The 19,877-nt window shown below is 37.3% G+C and overlaps 1 protein-coding gene across 1 annotated transcript in view; it reads right to left on the bottom strand.

Annotated features, from left to right (window-relative positions):
- arl15a (ADP-ribosylation factor-like 15a) overlaps positions 1 to 18,699 on the bottom strand; it is an 86,311-nt gene extending 67,612 nt beyond the window's left edge. Inside the window, exon 1 of the mRNA XM_079451124.1 lies at positions 18,442 to 18,699. Within this exon, the coding sequence (XP_079307250.1) occupies positions 18,442 to 18,495 (54 nt within the window). The 5' untranslated portion in view covers positions 18,496 to 18,699. The remainder of the gene's footprint in view (positions 1 to 18,441) is intronic.
- Positions 18,700 to 19,877: the final 1,178 nt, after the last annotated feature.

The following is a 19,877-nucleotide window of genomic DNA, read 5'->3' as shown; positions in this document are numbered from 1 at the left end:
TACTGCGTTAATGACAACAACGATGCCTTTCTGGGCGTTTCGGGGTCACTTAGATTTGTTTTTGTTGTGTCCGAAGCGGAATACAGTAAGGGCCAATGAGAACGCGACGGGGGGAAGGGAGGCTGAGCGCGACACCAGAGGCACAGACAGCTATGAGGACTCAGGCAGACCGGTCTGAGCTTGGCATTCCCAAACAAACCTCACTATCCTCCCAGCCTTCCCTGCCCAGACACCCGCCAGCAACACTTGTCTGCAGGGCTCAGAGGTGACCTTTGAATTGACAGCGCTTTATATGGACGTCCAGATGGAGCGGCAGCGGCTCTCACTGATATGTGTGTAACACACACCAGTCATAACACGGCTCAGACTACTCTCCAGCTCATAGTGAGAGTATGCGGCCGTCTGAGGTGGCGGGGGGTTACTTTCATTCATCTTTTTTCTCTTCGTGTTGATGTTTAGGGATTAAAGAGGGTTGTCAGGCATGGGTGATGGGGGGTGGCAGTTAGATGGGCCGCGGCGGAGCGAAGATTGTGCCAGTGTAGCGGCATGCCACGTTTGGGGGAGGCAGGGGGATGGGAGGTGGTAAATGCCAGCGAGACTGTTGTGTCCACACCATACCTTGCTGTCGCCATACCAACCACAGGCTGCTGCCCGGCATGTTGGGTAAGCTCGGAGGGAAACGACTATTAATAAAGTACTATTTCGAATGCAAGTAAATGTAATTTTACACACATTACAGATTTTTGTGTATTAGGTTACAAACGCTGAAAACACCATGCCATAATTTCGTAATTTTTAATGCGCGACATGTTGTGATATTGCTTGCTCTTCAACAAATTCAGCTCTAAATAAAGCATATAAGAACTTTTTTTTAAATAAATCATCTAAATGATTTATCTCGTAGAGTTTAAGTCACCTGCCATTATAAAGATGCAGTTTTTAAAGATTCACAATGTTTGATGGATTTTCTTTTAGCATTGCTCTGCAACATGTTGTTTAGTCTGGCAGTGCATATGTCATACCTGCAATGTGTGCCAGTGAAGGTCTACACTTCAAATGCCATTACACACTGATGCACACGATTCTTCACTATGTAGGGCTACAACTCCCCCTAGCTATCATTCTGTGTACTTATCTCTGTCCAGCATTGCTGCTGTCACTTACAAACATATCTACAGGTATGCATATATGTTCTCTATTAACTACAACTTAACCTAACTCATCGATTTATTGTTGTCCAGAATTTATATTATACGTACTGTAGAGTTTCATGAAACTTTTAAACAACTGATCCACATTGAAGATAATTCCTGCCCAATCTCAGTGTTTTTTTTTACAAAACCTGTATAACTTTCTTTGTTCTGCTGAACGCAAAGAGAGATATTTGGAAAAATGTTAGCAAAATACACTTTTGTGATATCCTTGGCTACCATAGTAGGAAAGATTCAAATGGTATTCAAGGGTGTCATAGAAGCAAAATCCAAAATTCTTCAAAATATCTAATTTTGCGTTCAACAGACCAACAACAATTATTTAAAAAAAATTATATAGTCTATATACTATATAGTCAATGATGCTAGTTGCTAACATGTTTCCAACTTCTTTGTCAACTGAACAAATAAATGTATACAGGTTTGGAACAACTTGAGGGAAAGTAAATGTTGCATTATTCAAGTGTGCATTCAAAATGTTTTGTGCTTAATGCATCGGTGTGTTTGGACTATAAACTGATTCTCAGCTTTGAGATACATTTATGGAGGTTTGGCAAAATAATTACACACCACACACATGGTTTATAAATACAGACAACTGACTACAAAATATTACCATAAAAGAGAACAAATATTAGTGACACATACAATTTTTGTTTATGTATGTTCTATTTTTCTGTGAGCTTTTCGATTTTCTATCCATTTGAATGAAACCATGTTCCCTGATATGTTTAAGTTTGCCTTTTTGCAAAATACATTTGTCCAATATATTAATTCAACACCTCATATGTTGATGCCGTGATTAAACCTAGGGGGCATTAAAAGCAACTATTGTCCAAAATTGCCCCTATAGACATTATTTTTGGCCACTACTGTACGATTAAAGAACAAGTTTTTCCACTTGGACTACAAAGTACTTTAACTACAACAAAGTAAAGACATGTATTTATTATTTCATAATGGTGTTTTGCAGTATTGACTCTGGAAACGTAATGTTCTTGCACAAACCTATCATTAAAGGGAAAGTTCACCAAAAATAAAAAGCAATTTTACATTTACATTTACCTTCGAGTTGTTCCAAATCCGTATAAATCTCTTTGCTCTGATGAACACAGAGAAAGATATTTGGAAGAATGCTTATAACCAAACAGTTCTTGGACCACATTGACCAATAACTTCATTCTTTTTTTGTTCTGTTGAACACAAAAGAAGATATTTTGAAGAATGTAGGACAGCAAACAGTTCTGCGGCACTTTCCACTACCATTGTCATTTTTCCTACCATGGTAGTCAATGGGTTCCAAGAACTGTTTGGTCACAAGCATTCGTCCAAATATATTTCTCTGTGTTCATCAGAACAAAGACAATTACACAGATTGGAACAATTTGAGGTTGAGTAACAGAGTGACAGAATTTAATTTTTTTGTTGAACTGTCCTTTAAAAGGACATGTGATTGATTGATGTTAAACTACTGAGTAAATCAACATGTGCATTTCCAATTAATTCCCCCCAAAACAAAAAAGCATCTGCCTTAAGCAAACAAACAGAAAAACAGACGGGTCTCCAGTTCAGAGGTCCTGGCCCTATGAGGAGATGATTGAGAACTACAGATATTCTACACTCAAACAAAAAATGCTGGGTTGTTTTCAACTCATGGCTGGGTGAAATCACCCGTTGGGTTATAAATTAACATGCTGGATGGGTTTTGTCCATATTTCCGGTCCCCAACCATGGGTTGAAAACAACCCAGTGCTTTTTGGAATAATATACTACCAATATACAATACCTCTACAAAGTTCAGGCGAAGACTAAAAAAAAAAGATGTGAAACCTTTCATAAGGTGATTGTCACTGAGTCCTCATGTCAGGTTACTTCTGGCTGGCCACATGAAAGAGCCCCAGTAACCTACATACATGGTCGCCTTCAGTTCCCCCTCACTTAGCCCCCATGCCCCTTTATCCAAAACAGGAGAAACACTCAGACAATGGAGCGGTATACTCTACTGTCATTGCCCACGACAGCCACCCCCCCCAAGCTTCTCTCCCTACCCACCACAAACACTTCAACCTCATCACAGGGGATTATCAAACCCTGTGTAGCTATTGTTCTGACCTACCTTGGGTGGCTCAGCTTCACCAGAAAGCTCTCTTTTACTGGGCCATTTCTTTGGGCTGCAGCCCCCTATGTCTGCAGAAGACCAATGTGTAGGGAGGTGACAAACCCCCAGAAAGGGGGAATACAGAGGAGGGGGGGGCACGCAGCTGTAAATCTTGATGCCACCAACGAGAAGGCTTTTGCGGACCATTACCATAAATCTGACAAACGCTAATTTGATGGGAGGCTGTATCTGTCTGGGCTCTGGATGGTCTAGACGGCCTATTGAGAGATCCTATGGCAGAGTGAACGTTTTGTTCCCCCACAAGGACCGTCTGGATATAGCAATGAGCGACGAGCGGCATAGTCCACACATTGCTCAAAGTTAACTTTTTCTTTAGCAAATGCACATATTTTTGAATCCACATTTATGGTTGAATACTAAGAGTTTTCCAGGACAGGAATTTGTGGCAAGGTACAAGATAGATCTGCAAGCACAGCTGATCCAGAAAGAATCAGATGCTGCTCTCCCCATTGAAAAAACAGCTTATGCTAGTTATGTATGTTTTGATGCAAGCTATCTTGTTTGAGCTGGTTTAAGATGGTCATGTGTTGGTCCTAAGCTGGTCATTTGCTGCTCCTAAGATGGTCCCATGCAGCTAGTTCCTAGCTCTGGACCAGCTCATAACCAGCTAAGGACAAGCTTGAACCAACTCATGACCAGCGTAAACCAGCTAAGGACCAGCACATGACCAGCTGAAACCAACTACCATGCTTCAAAACATATAGCATTTGCTCGTTTTTTCAACAGTGGGGCTGAAGTTTGTGGTTCCCAAAGCCCTAAAGAATTTTAGCTTTCCAAAAGCGTTCCTGTGAGTCTGTGATGCTTCCAAGGATGCTTGGAAGCACCCCCAGACACCACATGGCCTCTCTGCACACACTAACTCAAGTCACTGAAGGCAACTTTTCATAACATTAACATCATCTCCTGTCTATCCTTGCTCTCTTTTTATATGTCGAAATACATCACAACCCAAATAAATAACAGATGTGTCATTATAATTATAAATTATTTAGCAAAACTTTGTGAAGATGGTTCTTCTTGTATAATTAAGACGAATAAAATGTACTGTATGTGCCACAGGCAAACAGATGAAATGAGAGCAGCATCAATCTAAGAAAGAACAAATAACATTCAATGACACATACATTTATAAAATGTTTTCATGATCGTTTTCTTCACAACTCATGGCGGCATTCATGCACAGTCGGGACATTCCCAACACGAGCTGAGAGAGAGCAATGCGAGGGGGCGGGTATTGAGGAAGCATTCGAGCATATACATTTTGTAATTGGAAAGGGTGATTAGCATGGCTGTATAGCATAAGGCGGTGAAAACTTTGGTTTCCACCACACAATCTACGCAAAAAGATGTTTTCCGCACTGATCTAGAGGATCAAAGCCAGAGGGCCCCCTTTTCAATATGCTGCAACTAATGTGTGAGGGCCAAGGGGGTTGTGAGGGACCCCAAAACACGGTTGTGGAGGAGGGTCTGTGCCAGTTGTAACATCAATAATCACACATTTAAAAAAAACATCAATTTATCAGAGGGGAGCTCAATTGTTTGTTTAATTTTTAGCCTAGTGTGGGAAAATTTCCCTTCATACATGTGTTGGCATCAGACTGGGAAACCTCCTATGCATCTCTAGGCCTCTAGCTTTAGAAACAAAACACTGGGAATGCCTGAACAATAAATCTGTTTTCATACATTGTGGGGCATTGGAGAATTAGGTTAACATGACAGAATGCACTCAAGTCCATTCACTACAAAGTCTGTCTGGTATGCTTGCTTTTCATTCCTGTCAGTTTAAGCTTATAGGCAAGTATTTTTTGTATTATGTAAAAAAAGTTGATTTTTTTTAAAGAAATATTTACTTTTGGCTTCATGTTTATGTGTTTGCTTTTAATTTAGCATTTAACCAGTTAAAAGTAAATAGTAAAAAATCTGCATTTACAGAGCAGTAATAGTCTCAGTGTATCATACACAACATTAAACCTTGCAGCTTTGTTGCTTACTGATAATTTGATCCGATCAAGCAATGATATCTGCAGCTGTGAAAACTGGAATCCATCCACAGTTAAGCAGGAAACTGGTAACACAAACCTTATCACATTTGCATTTGAAAGCCATATTCCACCAAACTGTTGTCTGATTGTCCTACATCAAGTTCAAACAGGTTATTAACTCTTCCAAAATCATTTATAATAGGCAGCAGAAATCCTCTTTCCCATTACAACAGGTTTCCGGTTTACCTAGTCCAGGATAGAATATAAGCATACTTTATGCTTTAAAGTATGATCTAAAATAAGTTGAATTATAGTCTCTGTTATAATTTAACAAGAACAATTAGACAAAAACTCTTGTGGATGCCAATGAAAATCCAAAATGGTGTAATAAACTAATATTTATAATATATATGTCTATGAAAAGACAAAATTAACTTTTTTTAGAAACTATAACATTATTACATAACATACAACATAACAATAATTGATGTCAATAGGTTATGTTGTCTGTTATGAATAACGGAATTAAATAAACTTTATTCTCTCAGGAAAGCAAGTATTTATTTATGATGTAATGTTCAATGTTGTAGAGAGTACTGCTGTTGTTCAGCAAGCCAAAGCCTTCCCTTTCCAATCTTTCCTCAGATGACCCAGAATTTGAATGCAAAATAAGAAAGAAAATATTTTGCCCCTAGGGCACATTATCTTGAAAATACATCGGGTAAAGCAGATGCCAATATCTAATTTAATATTAAAATTTAACACCCATGCCCATCTTTAAATTCACTTCAAAAGAAAAAGCTATTTCATTTTAGTGTAAATCTAGCGTAAATACAAGTTGTTATTCCAGTGTAGAGTGCCAAATTCACATCTAGCCAAAGGTTGGTCTGCAAACTTCAAGCAACACCATAACTTTGGATGGCATGCCTACATTTATAACCGAATGACAGTTTCAGGCCTACCATTTAACCTTTGCAACACAAGTGCATGCTCATTCCCATGGACTTCATTGTGCAGGGGTCGGCAACTTGAATGGGACTTCATTAAGACGAGTTTGCATCAACAGTTAATTATGCAAATTAGCATAACCCCTTCATGCACCGATAGGTTCCGGGTATCCCTCTTCCCCCTTTATTGCTATCCTATAAAAACAGCAAAAACACTGTACTCCAGGGATATTTAACATACACCCCCATACAAATCTTGGTTATTCCAACTCCAAATGCCAAATCGACTCTTGGGGAGAAATATCACTGAATGGTAGCCATTCTGTGCTCAAAACAGCTTTTTTTCATCAAAGAACCTTCGGAAAGACTCTTGCTGGGTGCAGTTGAATGCCCTCCTCTTTGAGAACTGATGGTCTGAACCCATCTGAGGGACCACAATTATGAAGGTTAATCAGTAGCAAAACTTGAGAGCGTGTCGATTTTAATTTGTGAACTTGTAAAGTAAGAATTTGTACCTGTACACAAAAATGTACACTCACAGCCCCAAGGTGAAAACTTGTCAAATTAAAAAATTAAATTGAATGTTGAGATTTGTACCCGTGGACAAAACTCACAAAACTGAATTTGAAGATGAACAAAAATGTTCACAAATGTGTTAGCTGGCACTCACAAAATACATTGGCAGATACAAATGCATAACACATATTTACACGTTTTCCTAGAATCAGATTTGAATTGCAACCACAAATAGGCGTCTACAACCTCTCAAACCTGTCAATGCAGTTTCAAATCTTCCCGCCTTGACTTTTGCTATCTCTTTCGCGATAAACCCGTTGCAAATACTTGAAAGCTCAAAGGCGAAGGGGTGGCATTTCATGACGACATGCGGCTGAGCCACACTGCCACCTAATGGAAAATAGTTTTTTTAATGACTAATACAGTATTTTTTCAATTACGGTGAAACTATAAATCAATAAATACATTTTCCTTTACTAAAATACCACTCACTGCCACTTTTTTACTAACAATTTACTTTTCTATTTATTCTCTTTTACATTTACTGTGGAATATCTTTGTTCTTAGTTTTGTCTTATATTTTATTGCTTTTCTACCCCTTCCGCAAAATATAATTTCAGGTATATATGACAATAAGGATCTTGATTCTGATAAGGGTGATGTAAAAAATAGCAACCTAATTAACAATCTAATTTAGCTGTAGCAAGTTTGCTGATGATAATGATAATATTAAATAACAGAAAACAGTCAGCCTGTCATTGTCTAAGGCTCCTATATCTACATTTACAATTACATTTAGTCATTTAGCAGACGCTTTTATCCAAAGCGACTTACAGATGACGAAACATTGGAAGCAATCATAACAACATATCTGTATGATTAGAATCAGTTCTTGTATCACACTGAAGGGGTTTATTCTGCTATAACAGCCAACTGAGTGCATTATCTTGCAGCAAGTCATTACCACATGAGTAAATAATTGTACACTAAATATTGATAAAATATTTTTAAGCTCATCTGTAAAAAATCCAAACCTTCCATTAGAAAAAACTTCCAGTTAAACCCACAACCCCAATAGTGTTTATGGTGGCATTGAACTCAGCCTGGCATTATATGTCATGGTTCTGCCCTCTTTGTCTTGATTTTCTGGTCTGGGGCAGAATCATGACAGACCCACGTGTTTTGTGTGGAGAGAAACATATTATCATCAGTCAGGATATAATATGCGTTCTCTCCAGTGTCGTCTTTGGCCCCGCCCCTCTTGTTCCTAGTCTTTCTAGCTTTCCACCTGTGTCTCATTACCCACACCTGCCCATTGTTATCTCCTTTGTTATTCTCCCAATTTAATGCCCTTTTATCTATTGTCCTGTGCTTGCATGTACTTTGCTGTTCCCTTCAGTATGTTCCCCTTGCCCTGCCCTGCCCATTGCATACCTGATCTTGTTTGTCTGACATTATGTCGTATTAGTTATTTAGTTATGCTCCCCTTGTAGTAAGTGTTTAGTTTTAGATTCTTGTTTTGTCAGTGTTCTAATTCGTGTTTTTGTTGTTATCCCCATCTATTAAATATCTGTTAACCCTCAATGCTGACTGCACTTAGGTTCTTCCCCACCACATCTCAGACATTATATTTAAAAAAACATAGTACACAACGGAATATGAATAATAGGCCTATACAGAGTGATGTCATTAAAATACATAAAAAAAATTATCTATACAATTTGGATCTGATTGCCGCCCCTTCTCTCGCCTCTGAGCTTTCAAGTGCACAAGTTAGTTTTCCAACGGGGTTTATCGCCAAAGAAGTAGCAAAAGTCAAGGCGGGAAGATTTGAGAATGCATTGACAGGTTTGAGAGGTTGTTGATGCCTATTTGTGGTTGCAATTGAAATCTGAATCTAGGAAAATTTGTTAATATGTGCTATGCATTTGTATCTTGCAATGTAATTTGTAAATGCCAGTTTAGACATTTGTGACTATTTTTCTGCAACTTCAAATTCAGAAGACTTGGGAGATTGTTGAGTTTTGTCCACGAGTGCAAATCTCAACATTCAACTTCATTGATTCAATTGATTTTTATTTGACAAGTTTTCACATTGGGGCTGTGAGTGTAAATGTATGTGTACAGGTACAAATACTTACTTTACAAGGTCACAAATTAAAATCTACACGCTTCCAAGTTTTGCTACTTATTTTCCTTCATACAAAATAGTCAATTAGACAGAAATGCTTGACAACCAATTTTGTCATTGTTTCGGTGATGGTGCTGACAGATTTCAGACCCTTTTTTTTAAAATTCCGGAGAGTTAATGAGAATTCAAAGTTACACAGCCCTGACATTATTCTTTAAAACACCTTTCTAGCTTTCTTTCATCACCTGTCAAAGTTTGTCTAAAAAGATGTTACTAGTACTCAATGACTGTCACATTTAGGTTAAACTTTTGGCTAACACTGCTAAACTGAATGAAATCATAAATTTGGATTTTTACAATTTATGGAGAATAAAATTCAAATACCTTTCCAGCACATTTGAGGTAATAAATATCAGCACTGAAAATGTATTTTCTTCCTAAAAATGGGCCTATATGCGGAAATATCGCCGCAGTCCTTCTGAAATCTTCAATGTCTAAATTTGCTGTTTTTCAGGAGATGGAAAAAAGACTGAGCATTTTCATACTTAGAAAAGTACATTCTACATATTATGTAGAAAAGGTCACTCATTTATTCATTGAGGCCACAAAAACAACAACTGAATCATTAAATGTTAAATAAATGTTCCAGTTCAACACTAGATGAAGGAAAAGGCATTTCCAGGAACACATTTCAAATTCAAGAACATATCTGCAATAGCATAACAGTTGAAAACAAGCATTTTGCAAACTTTCCAAACTCTGCGTGAACCTTGCATCATCACCTAAGAGACGAAATACTGCCAAGTCAAAAGTCAAATCAGAATGTCTTTTGTGTGTTGACAGCTTCTAAAAGGCAACTAGGTTATATGTTCCTGTCAAAATGCCTTTTAACCTACTCTTGGGCCATTCAATTTGAAAAACAAATGCTTGTATTCTGGAGTTAGACTGCAATATGGTAGCCAATTCAGACTGTAACAAAGGACAGCTTGTTTGGCTCCCCTGTTCTTGGTTTGTTTGTTTCTTGTTGTTTTTTTCTGTGATTGTTACTTCATGTATAGACACCATAGGCCTATTTAAAGAAATTGTGAGAGAATTTGTACGACCATCAGGTCTTAGGACACATCTAACATGCCTCATTCCAGGGGCATAGCACAGAATATGGGGCCCTGTGCAAAGACAATGTGTGGGGCCCCTCCACGCTATATATCAAGTACATTTTTACATTTATTTATAAAACAGCGCTGAATCTAATTTCTGTATGAATTGCGATACTTCAATATTAATAAATTACCTCAGTCTCCCTTTAAACATGAATTGACAGTTGAATTATATTTTATTTGAATTATATTTCATTAATAGAGACACTGTGCAGTGTACTCCAAAACATTACACATTTAACATTGAACAGTAAAAATTTATTCTATGTTACCCACAGTAACGTGTGTAGTGTAAGAATAGGCTAGTACTGCATGCCACTTCATGACTGTAACTGAGAAAATTAACAATTTATATACTCAAGAGAAATGGTTCCCCTCTTATCAATTTTTATTAAAAATAAAAAGGAATAAACACACTAGCACAGGGGTCTTCAACGTTTTTCAGGGGAAGGACCCCTTAAATGAGAGATGCATGGAGCAGGGACCGCCTTATCCTAAATGTGTAAACAGAGCTATTTCAATAGAAACAACCCATATTGCCAAGGCATTATTATGTTAAGACATTACATTAGCAGTAGTGTGCATGTTATTGTTGCACATACACACTTTTTGGTGCATTATTTTTATTATTAATATAGTTTATTTGATTATTTTAAGGGATTTGAGCATCATAGATTTTCATTTTACTGTGAGATGGACAATTTTCTTGTCCTGTACCTGAGTCTTCAATGCGATGACTGACCCTGGTTAATGGCACAAAGACTAGTGGAGGTAGATGTTGTCTCTGGATGCGAAAGGAATCAGTGCAGATGTTATGCATTCTGTTGTAAAAGCAGGATGTGTTATTAAGTGTAATTCAGTTTTTTCTTCCGCTTCTCTGTGTGTTGCAGAACACACCTGAGCTCTGTTGTCTTTGTCAGTATGGCGCACACTTGTAAAATAATAATAATAATCATAATTTCAGGAACTTCAAGGCCCCTCACATGCTAAGGCCCTATGTACTCAGTCACCATTTTCTCCACACTTGTGAGATGCTCCGGCTCATTCACATACAATAAAAAAAACATTTAATAGTTGCCAAACAAATTAGTGTCATTAATGTGATGTTATGTAGGCATCAAACCCATGACAATTTTGTATCAAGATGTTTTTGCTGTTATTTTCATGATCTGCATTAAATCGTGTAATGTCCACCTATCATAGGATTTTCACATAAAAAAAATAATAAGTTACTTTCTATCCTGATTTGACGTTCTTTAAAAGGGAGTGTCACATCCAAAACTTCAAAGATAATGCATGTCTATATCTAGGGCAATTATATCATTTGTGTGTAACCTCGCCAAAATGGGCCAGAAAAATATGTAAAAACAGTGGTCTTTCAATCCACTATGATGTCATACTGAGACAAAAACTGTTTAGACAGATGTATCTCAAATCAATACAATCTGTTTTTGGACAAACAGGAACGTTTTGAGTTCTGAAACTCACAGATTGTTGTTATAGTACAATGACCTGAAAAGATGAAGAAAATATGATTTTGCAATTAATGACCCCTTTAAATTGCTATTTTGGACTTTTGAGGGAAAAACGCATATGCTTACGGTAGGCACCTGTCACGGTGTGCTCAAAATGTACATCTATTCAATGTTACCATAGAAACGGCCGATGGTTTGGGACATAATTACTAGTCTATCTCTAATATTCTTAAACAACCTGTATTTCTTCTGACCCGCTCATCGTCTGCTGAGAACTCCTGGTCCACAAAGAGACCAATCGCAAGTCGTGTGTTGTTTGCACACCACATTTGTTTTTGGAGCCCCTTTGTTTGTTATTTTATTTTCTTGATTTTTTTGGACCCCTCAACACTTATGCAATAGTAAACTCAAACCAGATTCAGGGTCCCCACTGCCAAGCCCACCCATCTCTAGCGTGAATTCATGCCTTTGGCTTAACACACGCATTCAGACATTGAAGTTTGTGTGAAGCAGAGCAGAAACAGCTGTTCTCAGTGCATGTGTTACGGTACAAACAGTAGATTTCTGTGGATGGCACTTTCTAAATGGTTCTGTAAAGTACCTTTAACATCAGAAGAACCTTTCTGTTTCACAAAAGGTTCTTTGTGTGGAAAATGAGTTCATCAGATGATCAAAAGGTTAGAATAAGAATGTTCTTTAAAGAACCTTTAACTGTGTATGAATGGTTCTTTGTGGAACGAAAAATGGTTCTTCTATGAACTTTTAAGCCCCTTTATTTCTTTAGTGTATGGCACACAGTGTGATATTATTGCTTTATCTCAACTGATTAATTCTCTTAACACTTTTTGAGGCAATGATAAAGAAATCTGGATTAAAGAAACAACCATGAGTCACTGAAAATACATGATATTGAAAGATTTCAGATCTGCATGCGGTACAAAGAACATGTTCAAAAAACAGTCGTGCAGTATAGTAAGTTCTGCATCTTTAAATGACATCTTTTGTGTTCCACATCTGCATTGCAGTGCCTGCAATTACACTTGGGAAAACAGATTTTATGGAGGGCTTCACAAAGTTATGAAAGGTTAAGAAACACTGAGCGCTTTCAAGTGAGGTTCAAATTAAAGAGAACTAGAATGTTCTAGTTTTTACTAGAGAATACTTTAAATTCTCCCTCAACACATTTGTAATCTTTTCAAAGTCAGTTCTTCAGTTTTAGGGGCTTTAAGTTTTTTTTCCAAGATCTCATAAAAAGCCAATTTAAATGAATCTTTGATCGTTACGAAGAAATATTTTGTCAAATTCTCCACGAGTAGTTTGTATGGCTGTTTGACTTTAAAGAAACCTCTGATATTAGGTTTTTCCTCACGCAACAAGTATCCTAGTCATATAAAAACAGTAGACAAACCCTTTGCATTAGTCATTTTTTTATTTGTCTTTGAATCGAAGTCCAAAAGATAAGAGTCTCTGCTGTTTTATTTATCAATCTAGAAATCTCGTGCCAAACTCAAATACAACAATATAACCGCTGCCTTCATTGTAGACACTGGTGTTATAACTGATAGTTTCATTGAATCTTGCTTTAGTATTTAATGCTTTTGTCCTTATTTATATTAATAACATAACAGCAGATGCTTGGAAGGTGATACAACTGTCCACATTCATCAGAAATGTGATGCTCTTGTTAGCAGGATATTCCATTGTAAAAATAAATATTTTCTCCTCTCTTGCATCCTTTCCTTTCAGCTTATGAGAGGGAAGCTAGAGCCAAACCCTCAAATAATTGATTTTATGTTGAATAAATGTAGAAAAGAACCAGATTTAACTTTAATTTTCAAACAATATACAATCAACTTTCTTTGCTATGTGGGAAGACACGATGAAAGGTATATAAATGAATGGAAATAACAAGTGACATGGAACACTTCAAAATAAAAGTCCAGAGGACTCTTAACGGCCAAAATAGGCATTGCATTAAGAAATAACAAATGCAATAGTATCCATTCTCGTATGCTGAGCTTGAAATCGGAGTTGACATAACAATTTAAATGTGTCCTCTTGGGGGAACCCAGAACAAAAAAATATTGTCAACTTATATTAAACTTGCAGACAAATCTACTCCCGACACAATAAGTATGTCTGCTGCAACCCGCAAGAAGTTATGTTGTAAAACTTCCTATGTCAAAAGGATCAATCATCTGAGAAGTTCTGGTTGCGCAATAAAATTAAATAAAATAAAATAGCTTACAGCTATTAAAGGCTATTTTATATATTCTTCTGTGTTAACTAGAAATACCATCTTTTTGACACTTACTCTGATAGATAACTAAATAAATAAACCGGAATAGGATGATTGATAATCATATGGTTTGTATATGAAACAGAGTGACATCACATGGTTTTTATTATTATTCTGGGGTCAAAGTTAGTAAATGGCACCATCAAGTGGTTCTCAACTAGAAGTGTTTGTGGTTCAGTTTCCGACCATAATTTAATTTCAGCAATACCACCAGTCAGTCGACCACTCATTTTGTATGGTGAAAAACCCAGTCAAAGATCTGTTGAAATTTTAGCATACTTCAGGAATGACAAAGTCACCTAACAGCAATATAAAAGACTGAGAGAATGCAAACACACATGAAAGTTGGAAATTGATTGAATCCATCATATATTTGTTTTCAACAGATCCTAAAGTACATGTAAAACATTAGCATTGTATCATTCAAACATGAATATGTTATCTCCAAACTATTTCACATTTCTATGGCTCTTCTGATAGTCTTCCTTGGTAACAGTTTGAGTCACTATGGTATATGAATAAATGGCCTGCAAATATTTACATTGAAACCTAAACACATGTTGCTGATACAGGGTGGTCTAAATGTACAAGCTAAGCATTGTTTAATGAGACAAGGGATATGTAATCACAATCACATGAAATATTTCACACATTGAACAGATCTACAATAACGAAAACATCTGCCAAACCTGTAAATATACGCCATCCTATAAGTATAGCTTTATACATGTTGATGACAGCATTTCAGCATGTTAATACCCTGATTTGTATATAATTTATCTGACCAAACATGAAAAACATGTGCATGTTATTCACCTTTCGGTATTAGTGAAAGTGACCTATTTGTCAGATATGTTGACCCATACCCGAAATGTGACCTCTGCATTTAACCCATCCAGTGAGTTTGACTGTATAAGTATTACTGTTTACTTTGAAATGGGTTTCATGCCTGTCAAATAATCAAACTACAAGCACAAAGGCCACCTGAAGAAGCCAGTTTAAGCATCTCATTGATATTCTGTAAAATCAAAACTACGCTTCTAACAAAAGAATACTTGGATTAGCAGAACAAGAGTTTTTGTAGTTTGTTCAGGAATACGTCGGTGTAAAAAGTTCACATAATTTGACATTAGAATTGATTATGTGCACATGCAGTAACACGACTCAAATACACATGAAATTACACAGAGAGGAAGGGGTGCATGTAATGAGACTTGACAACGGTTAGGCACGTGCCACCGTGGACAAAAATAGAGGCATGCGATTTTCCTCTCCATTGGCATCTTAATGGGGTGCAACCAAAACCTTCAACCTCGGTCGTTGTTTCGGTAGGCTTCGTTAAGCTGTTTCCTTATAGCGGACTTTAATGGGGAAGAAACGCGTAACGCGTAATTTATTACTTTTTTGGTTTAATAATGACTCGTTCTTTTAACAACAGTTAGTGTTTATGACAAGGCTTGACAGAAACGTGGACTTCCCTATTTGTTGTTTAGGTACATCTGTGCTGTAGTTTACGTGATACGCTGCATACCCACTTAAAAAGCGCGAGGCTACGCAACAACGTCGTTTTGTGTTGGAAAAGTGCGACGTACTGACTTCTGGATCATTGGTGCAACCGGGAGATATGAAACAAAAGGAGATCCTGAAAGGCAAGCATGCACCGTTTGATTGCAAGCAAGCACATGAAGCTACTGCGAGAAGGGTCTGGCTGCAGAATTGCACTTGCACTCTCTGACACCTTTGCTTCCCCTCTTAGTGACGTCACTTGCATTCGACACCTGCACCCTTCGCGCACTGCTTGCGAGCGACGACATTTTCAATAGACACGACAAGCACGACAACATCTTGCGGGCACTGCCGTTTAAATATAAATGCTTTGTCTATGTATGACGGTATATAAATTCAGATTAAAGGCCAGTGAGTGGTTTTTGGAGCAGTCGAGTTTGCTGCTTGGTTTTGTTCAGCTGGCCAAAGTGCTCTGCGTGGAGGACCAAGATGTTTTAGAGGCCATGGACACAATTGGACAAAATTGCAGCTCTAGGAACCCTCCAGTTTGTCTTCACTGAAATCGATGACATGCACGTATTCCTTGAACACGTTGTTGAACCTAAAGAAACTGCATAATGTAGTATTGAAAGTAATGAAAATTAGTAGATTGTAAATTGACGCATTTAAAATAAACACTCGGTTTGGATAAGCTTAAAGGTTTTTTATTTAGATGTAGTGGAAATGTTCTGTTAAGGATCCTATTGTCTCTCAAAACGTGTTTTGTCGTCAGATCCATATTCTTTCACTGGAAAGCTCGTGCATAGATGTCTGGACTCTATCATCAGGGGTTTGGTCAAATATAAACAGATAATTCAATATATTGATTATATAGACATTCTATGAGAATTCAATAAAATGTCACATCATAACATTGGAATTGCCGATCCTGGTAATTAGACTTTGCTGTTATAAATATAACAGTCATATCTTTTTTAAATGCTATAACACTTTGCATTTCTTGTGATTTTTATCTTTAAAGCGTTTTGTCTCCTGGCAACGTGGAAAAAACGTTAGGAAAGTAATTTCCGGTTTATTTGTTCGATTGCACAGGAAGCGAAGGTGTCTGAGAATGCAAGAGCAGTTCAGCAGCCAGATGCTATGGCTACTGCTGCTTCGGGTGACGCTGCAGCAAGTGTCACAGAAAATGAGCCCGATTTTTAATAAAATTAGCATATTTGTTAATTGACATAACTGTAAGCTGATTGTTGGCATATTAATACAATTTGATGCTAACATAAAACACAAAAACATTTCCCACCTTTTATGTCCATCACACTTCTCAAACCAAAGTTACACCCTTGTTGAGCCCGAAAACTCGGCGTATGCTCAAACTAAACGCGAATATACCTGGGTGAAAACCCTAACCAGCTTCGTGATACAGGCCACAGGCATTGATTCATAATCCTTATAAAAGACAAGACTAAGAATGAAAGATTGACATAAAAGCACTGAGGTCAGTGCTTTCATGTGGTGCTGCATGGTGATGAGAAATATTGGGAAGAGGTGGGCTGATGGCTGATGGGTGAAGAGGTCACTGTCGAGTCCAGCTGCATGGAATTTCAGCAAATAATTGTTTAAAAAGTGCTTTAGTCCTAGTTTCCTATTGAAAGCCATCATTTTGCTGAGTGTTTCACCACCCAAGCCATCATGTCCCAGGTGACACGCTCACTTGAAAATACGATTTCATATACTTGATGACACAATATGCTAAATTCCACCTAACAATCCCAATCACATTTCTTACAATCATACACAAAGCCCTAAGATGGTCAACCTACATATTTTGGTTAGATCTAAGCCTACATTTTTCCATAACAATCTAAGACAAAATCCCCAAGCACTTTAAATCAACAATTTTAAATTAAATATACAAACATCACAAAAACATTAAGAATGTAATTATTGGGACTCTGAGCACCACTTGTTTAAACTCACAGAATATGCAGCTCGGTCCGAAAAGGCAAAGTGTAACAACACAATCCGGATGTTTAAGTGGATGCGTAATGTCTGTGTGTTTATGGAATAACTGTTTGTATTTTGTGAATCTGTTTCACTAAAACCAAAGACTGTAATGTAATCAGAATTCATCTTGAGCTGATTTGTTTTTATTCTGTTATTTTATTCTCAAAACAATCATTTGGCTATTGACCAGAATCTTAACATCACAAATAACCCTAAACTCACTAAATCTGTAGTACACATCAAAAGTAGTTTCAGAATCAAAGCGAAAGACAATACGCAACAAGATCAAACTCACTCTAGTCAAGCTCATGTTTTTGTTTGAGCCTTGGGGTGAATTAAAGCACAAGACAAAAACAGATTATCAACACAATCCAAAACCTTCCTGAAGATGTTTATTTTCATGTTTTTTTGCATTTGATCTCTAATAGGACATCAAAAACAGCATTATTTCTCGAAAACAAAAGCAAACTACGTTTCTCGTGTCTGGGTCTGTTTGTGTGAAGAAAAGCATCACAAGTATCTCATAATAATCCTGTTTCTACACCCTTTAATGTTTTTATCCTTTAATGTTTACAACAGGAAGCTTAATACACCTTAATACACGTAATCCAACAGAGGATTTTGCTTGACAAGTATAGTGAAACAAGCCAACATGCTGTGCTTGCATGCAAAGACTAAACTGATGCTGAATACTACAACTCAGCAAAAGAAAACATTACAAATGGTTTGTTTTTGAGTTTGCTCATAGCTAGTGCACAGAGGTTATCCTGGGAGTTACCTGTCAACAACACCTGTGCTGTCCCAAGGTATAAAGTAAAACTGTTTATTAAGTCAAAGTGCATTCAGTTGATGCCAAGTATGGAGCAACATCCAAATAACTAACCCGTGATTTCCATTATGTAAGCTTAAACCTTTAATAAAATCACAAAAATCAAAGCGTTTAAAACTCATCAGCAGGTACGGCATGAAAACAAGACAAAAAGCATGAAATCAGACAACTGGCTGATATGAAGATATTGGATTGCTTGGCTTACCGTGTAAAAGCCAATCCTACACAGCGCTATTGAGAGCTGAATGTGTTCTGACATCGTCCCCAGCAACAGCGTTACCCCAGACAACAAACAAACCGAGCCAGAGAAAGTGAATGAGTCTTAAAGACAGAAGATTTCAAAGATGCAATGTGTTTTGAAGCTCAGAAAGATTAGAACAAATCAATGGTCCTCAACTAAGAGCGTAGACCAAAGAGGAAACAGTTTTCTTCGTTTCCCATTCATAACGAGGGAGAGAGAGAGAGAGAGAGAGAGAGAGAGAGAGAGAGAGAGAGAGAGAGAGAGAGAGAGAGAGAGAGAGAGAGAGAGAGGTGATTAGTTGCAGTGCTGCCTCAAGAGATTATCAGCTCAGTGACTCTGTAGGCCTACACACAGAAAAAAAAAGGTTCTTCGCCGGTTCTTCACCGGTTCTTCGGGATGATTGAGGTGCTATATAGCACCGCTACTGTATAAAGAACCAGTTAAGCACCTGTATGGTTCTTCAGCGGTTCTTCATTGGTTCTTTGGGGTTGTTAAGGTGCTATATAGCACCACTGCCGTACAAGTAAACCGTTAACCCCTCAGTATATAGTTATTTAGGATCTCAACTCTCTCTTAGTCTCTTTAGTTGGGGAAAGGATTGAAAACAACATAAACAACAAGATAATTCTGGGATGTGAGAGCTGTTAGTTGTAGCTTAAATTATGTGGAAGGAGAAAGGAGGATGAGAGAAAGCTAAAACATGGTGAACGGCTGTAGTCTTTGAATGAATGTAAATGGATAAGAGACTTCACATGGGTGTGCGAAGTCACAGAAATTATATCACAAACTCAATTTTTGGGCTATTGCCTTTTTCTCATATATTAACTTTGCTTTGTGTTATTTAGTGAAATATTATATATTAATGTTTTGTGATTTAAGCTTATATAATGACATTTTCAATCATTTACTATGATCTCAATGCCCTGACCTTTCTGTTGGAAACTGCATTCAAGTAGACTACTAATTTCCAATGTCTTCAGTGTGTCACATACTGGGTGAAAAGCAAAATATAATAAATTATAAATAGGCAATATTCAGATAGATTATCAAAAGCATTCTCAATATTCTCAATTACTGTAGTCTTGATATTAGACATAATACAACAATGGTTATGTGTCCTGCCCACAAAAATGAGTTGGAAGTGTTTTTTATCACACCATTGTTTTAAATTATATCTTACGTATATAGTTACATTTCATTTATAAAAGGTTTAGACCGTACCATCTTTAATCTTATTTACATAGATTATAAAATCCCACCATGAACAAGAATTTAAATCGCTAAAAACCTGAGCTGGACCTGCTCAGAACTACCTTTGACCAGAGCACGTCACGTAACCTAGCAACCATTCGCCAATCAGGTGGACGCACCATGCAAGCGCGAGTTCAAAGCTTCCTGAG

This window comes from Barbatula barbatula, assembly GCF_947034865.1.
Source record: "Barbatula barbatula genome assembly, chromosome: 2".
Taxonomy (NCBI): Eukaryota; Metazoa; Chordata; class Actinopteri; order Cypriniformes; family Nemacheilidae; genus Barbatula; species Barbatula barbatula.
This window is presented reverse-complemented; position numbering and strand designations above follow the sequence as displayed.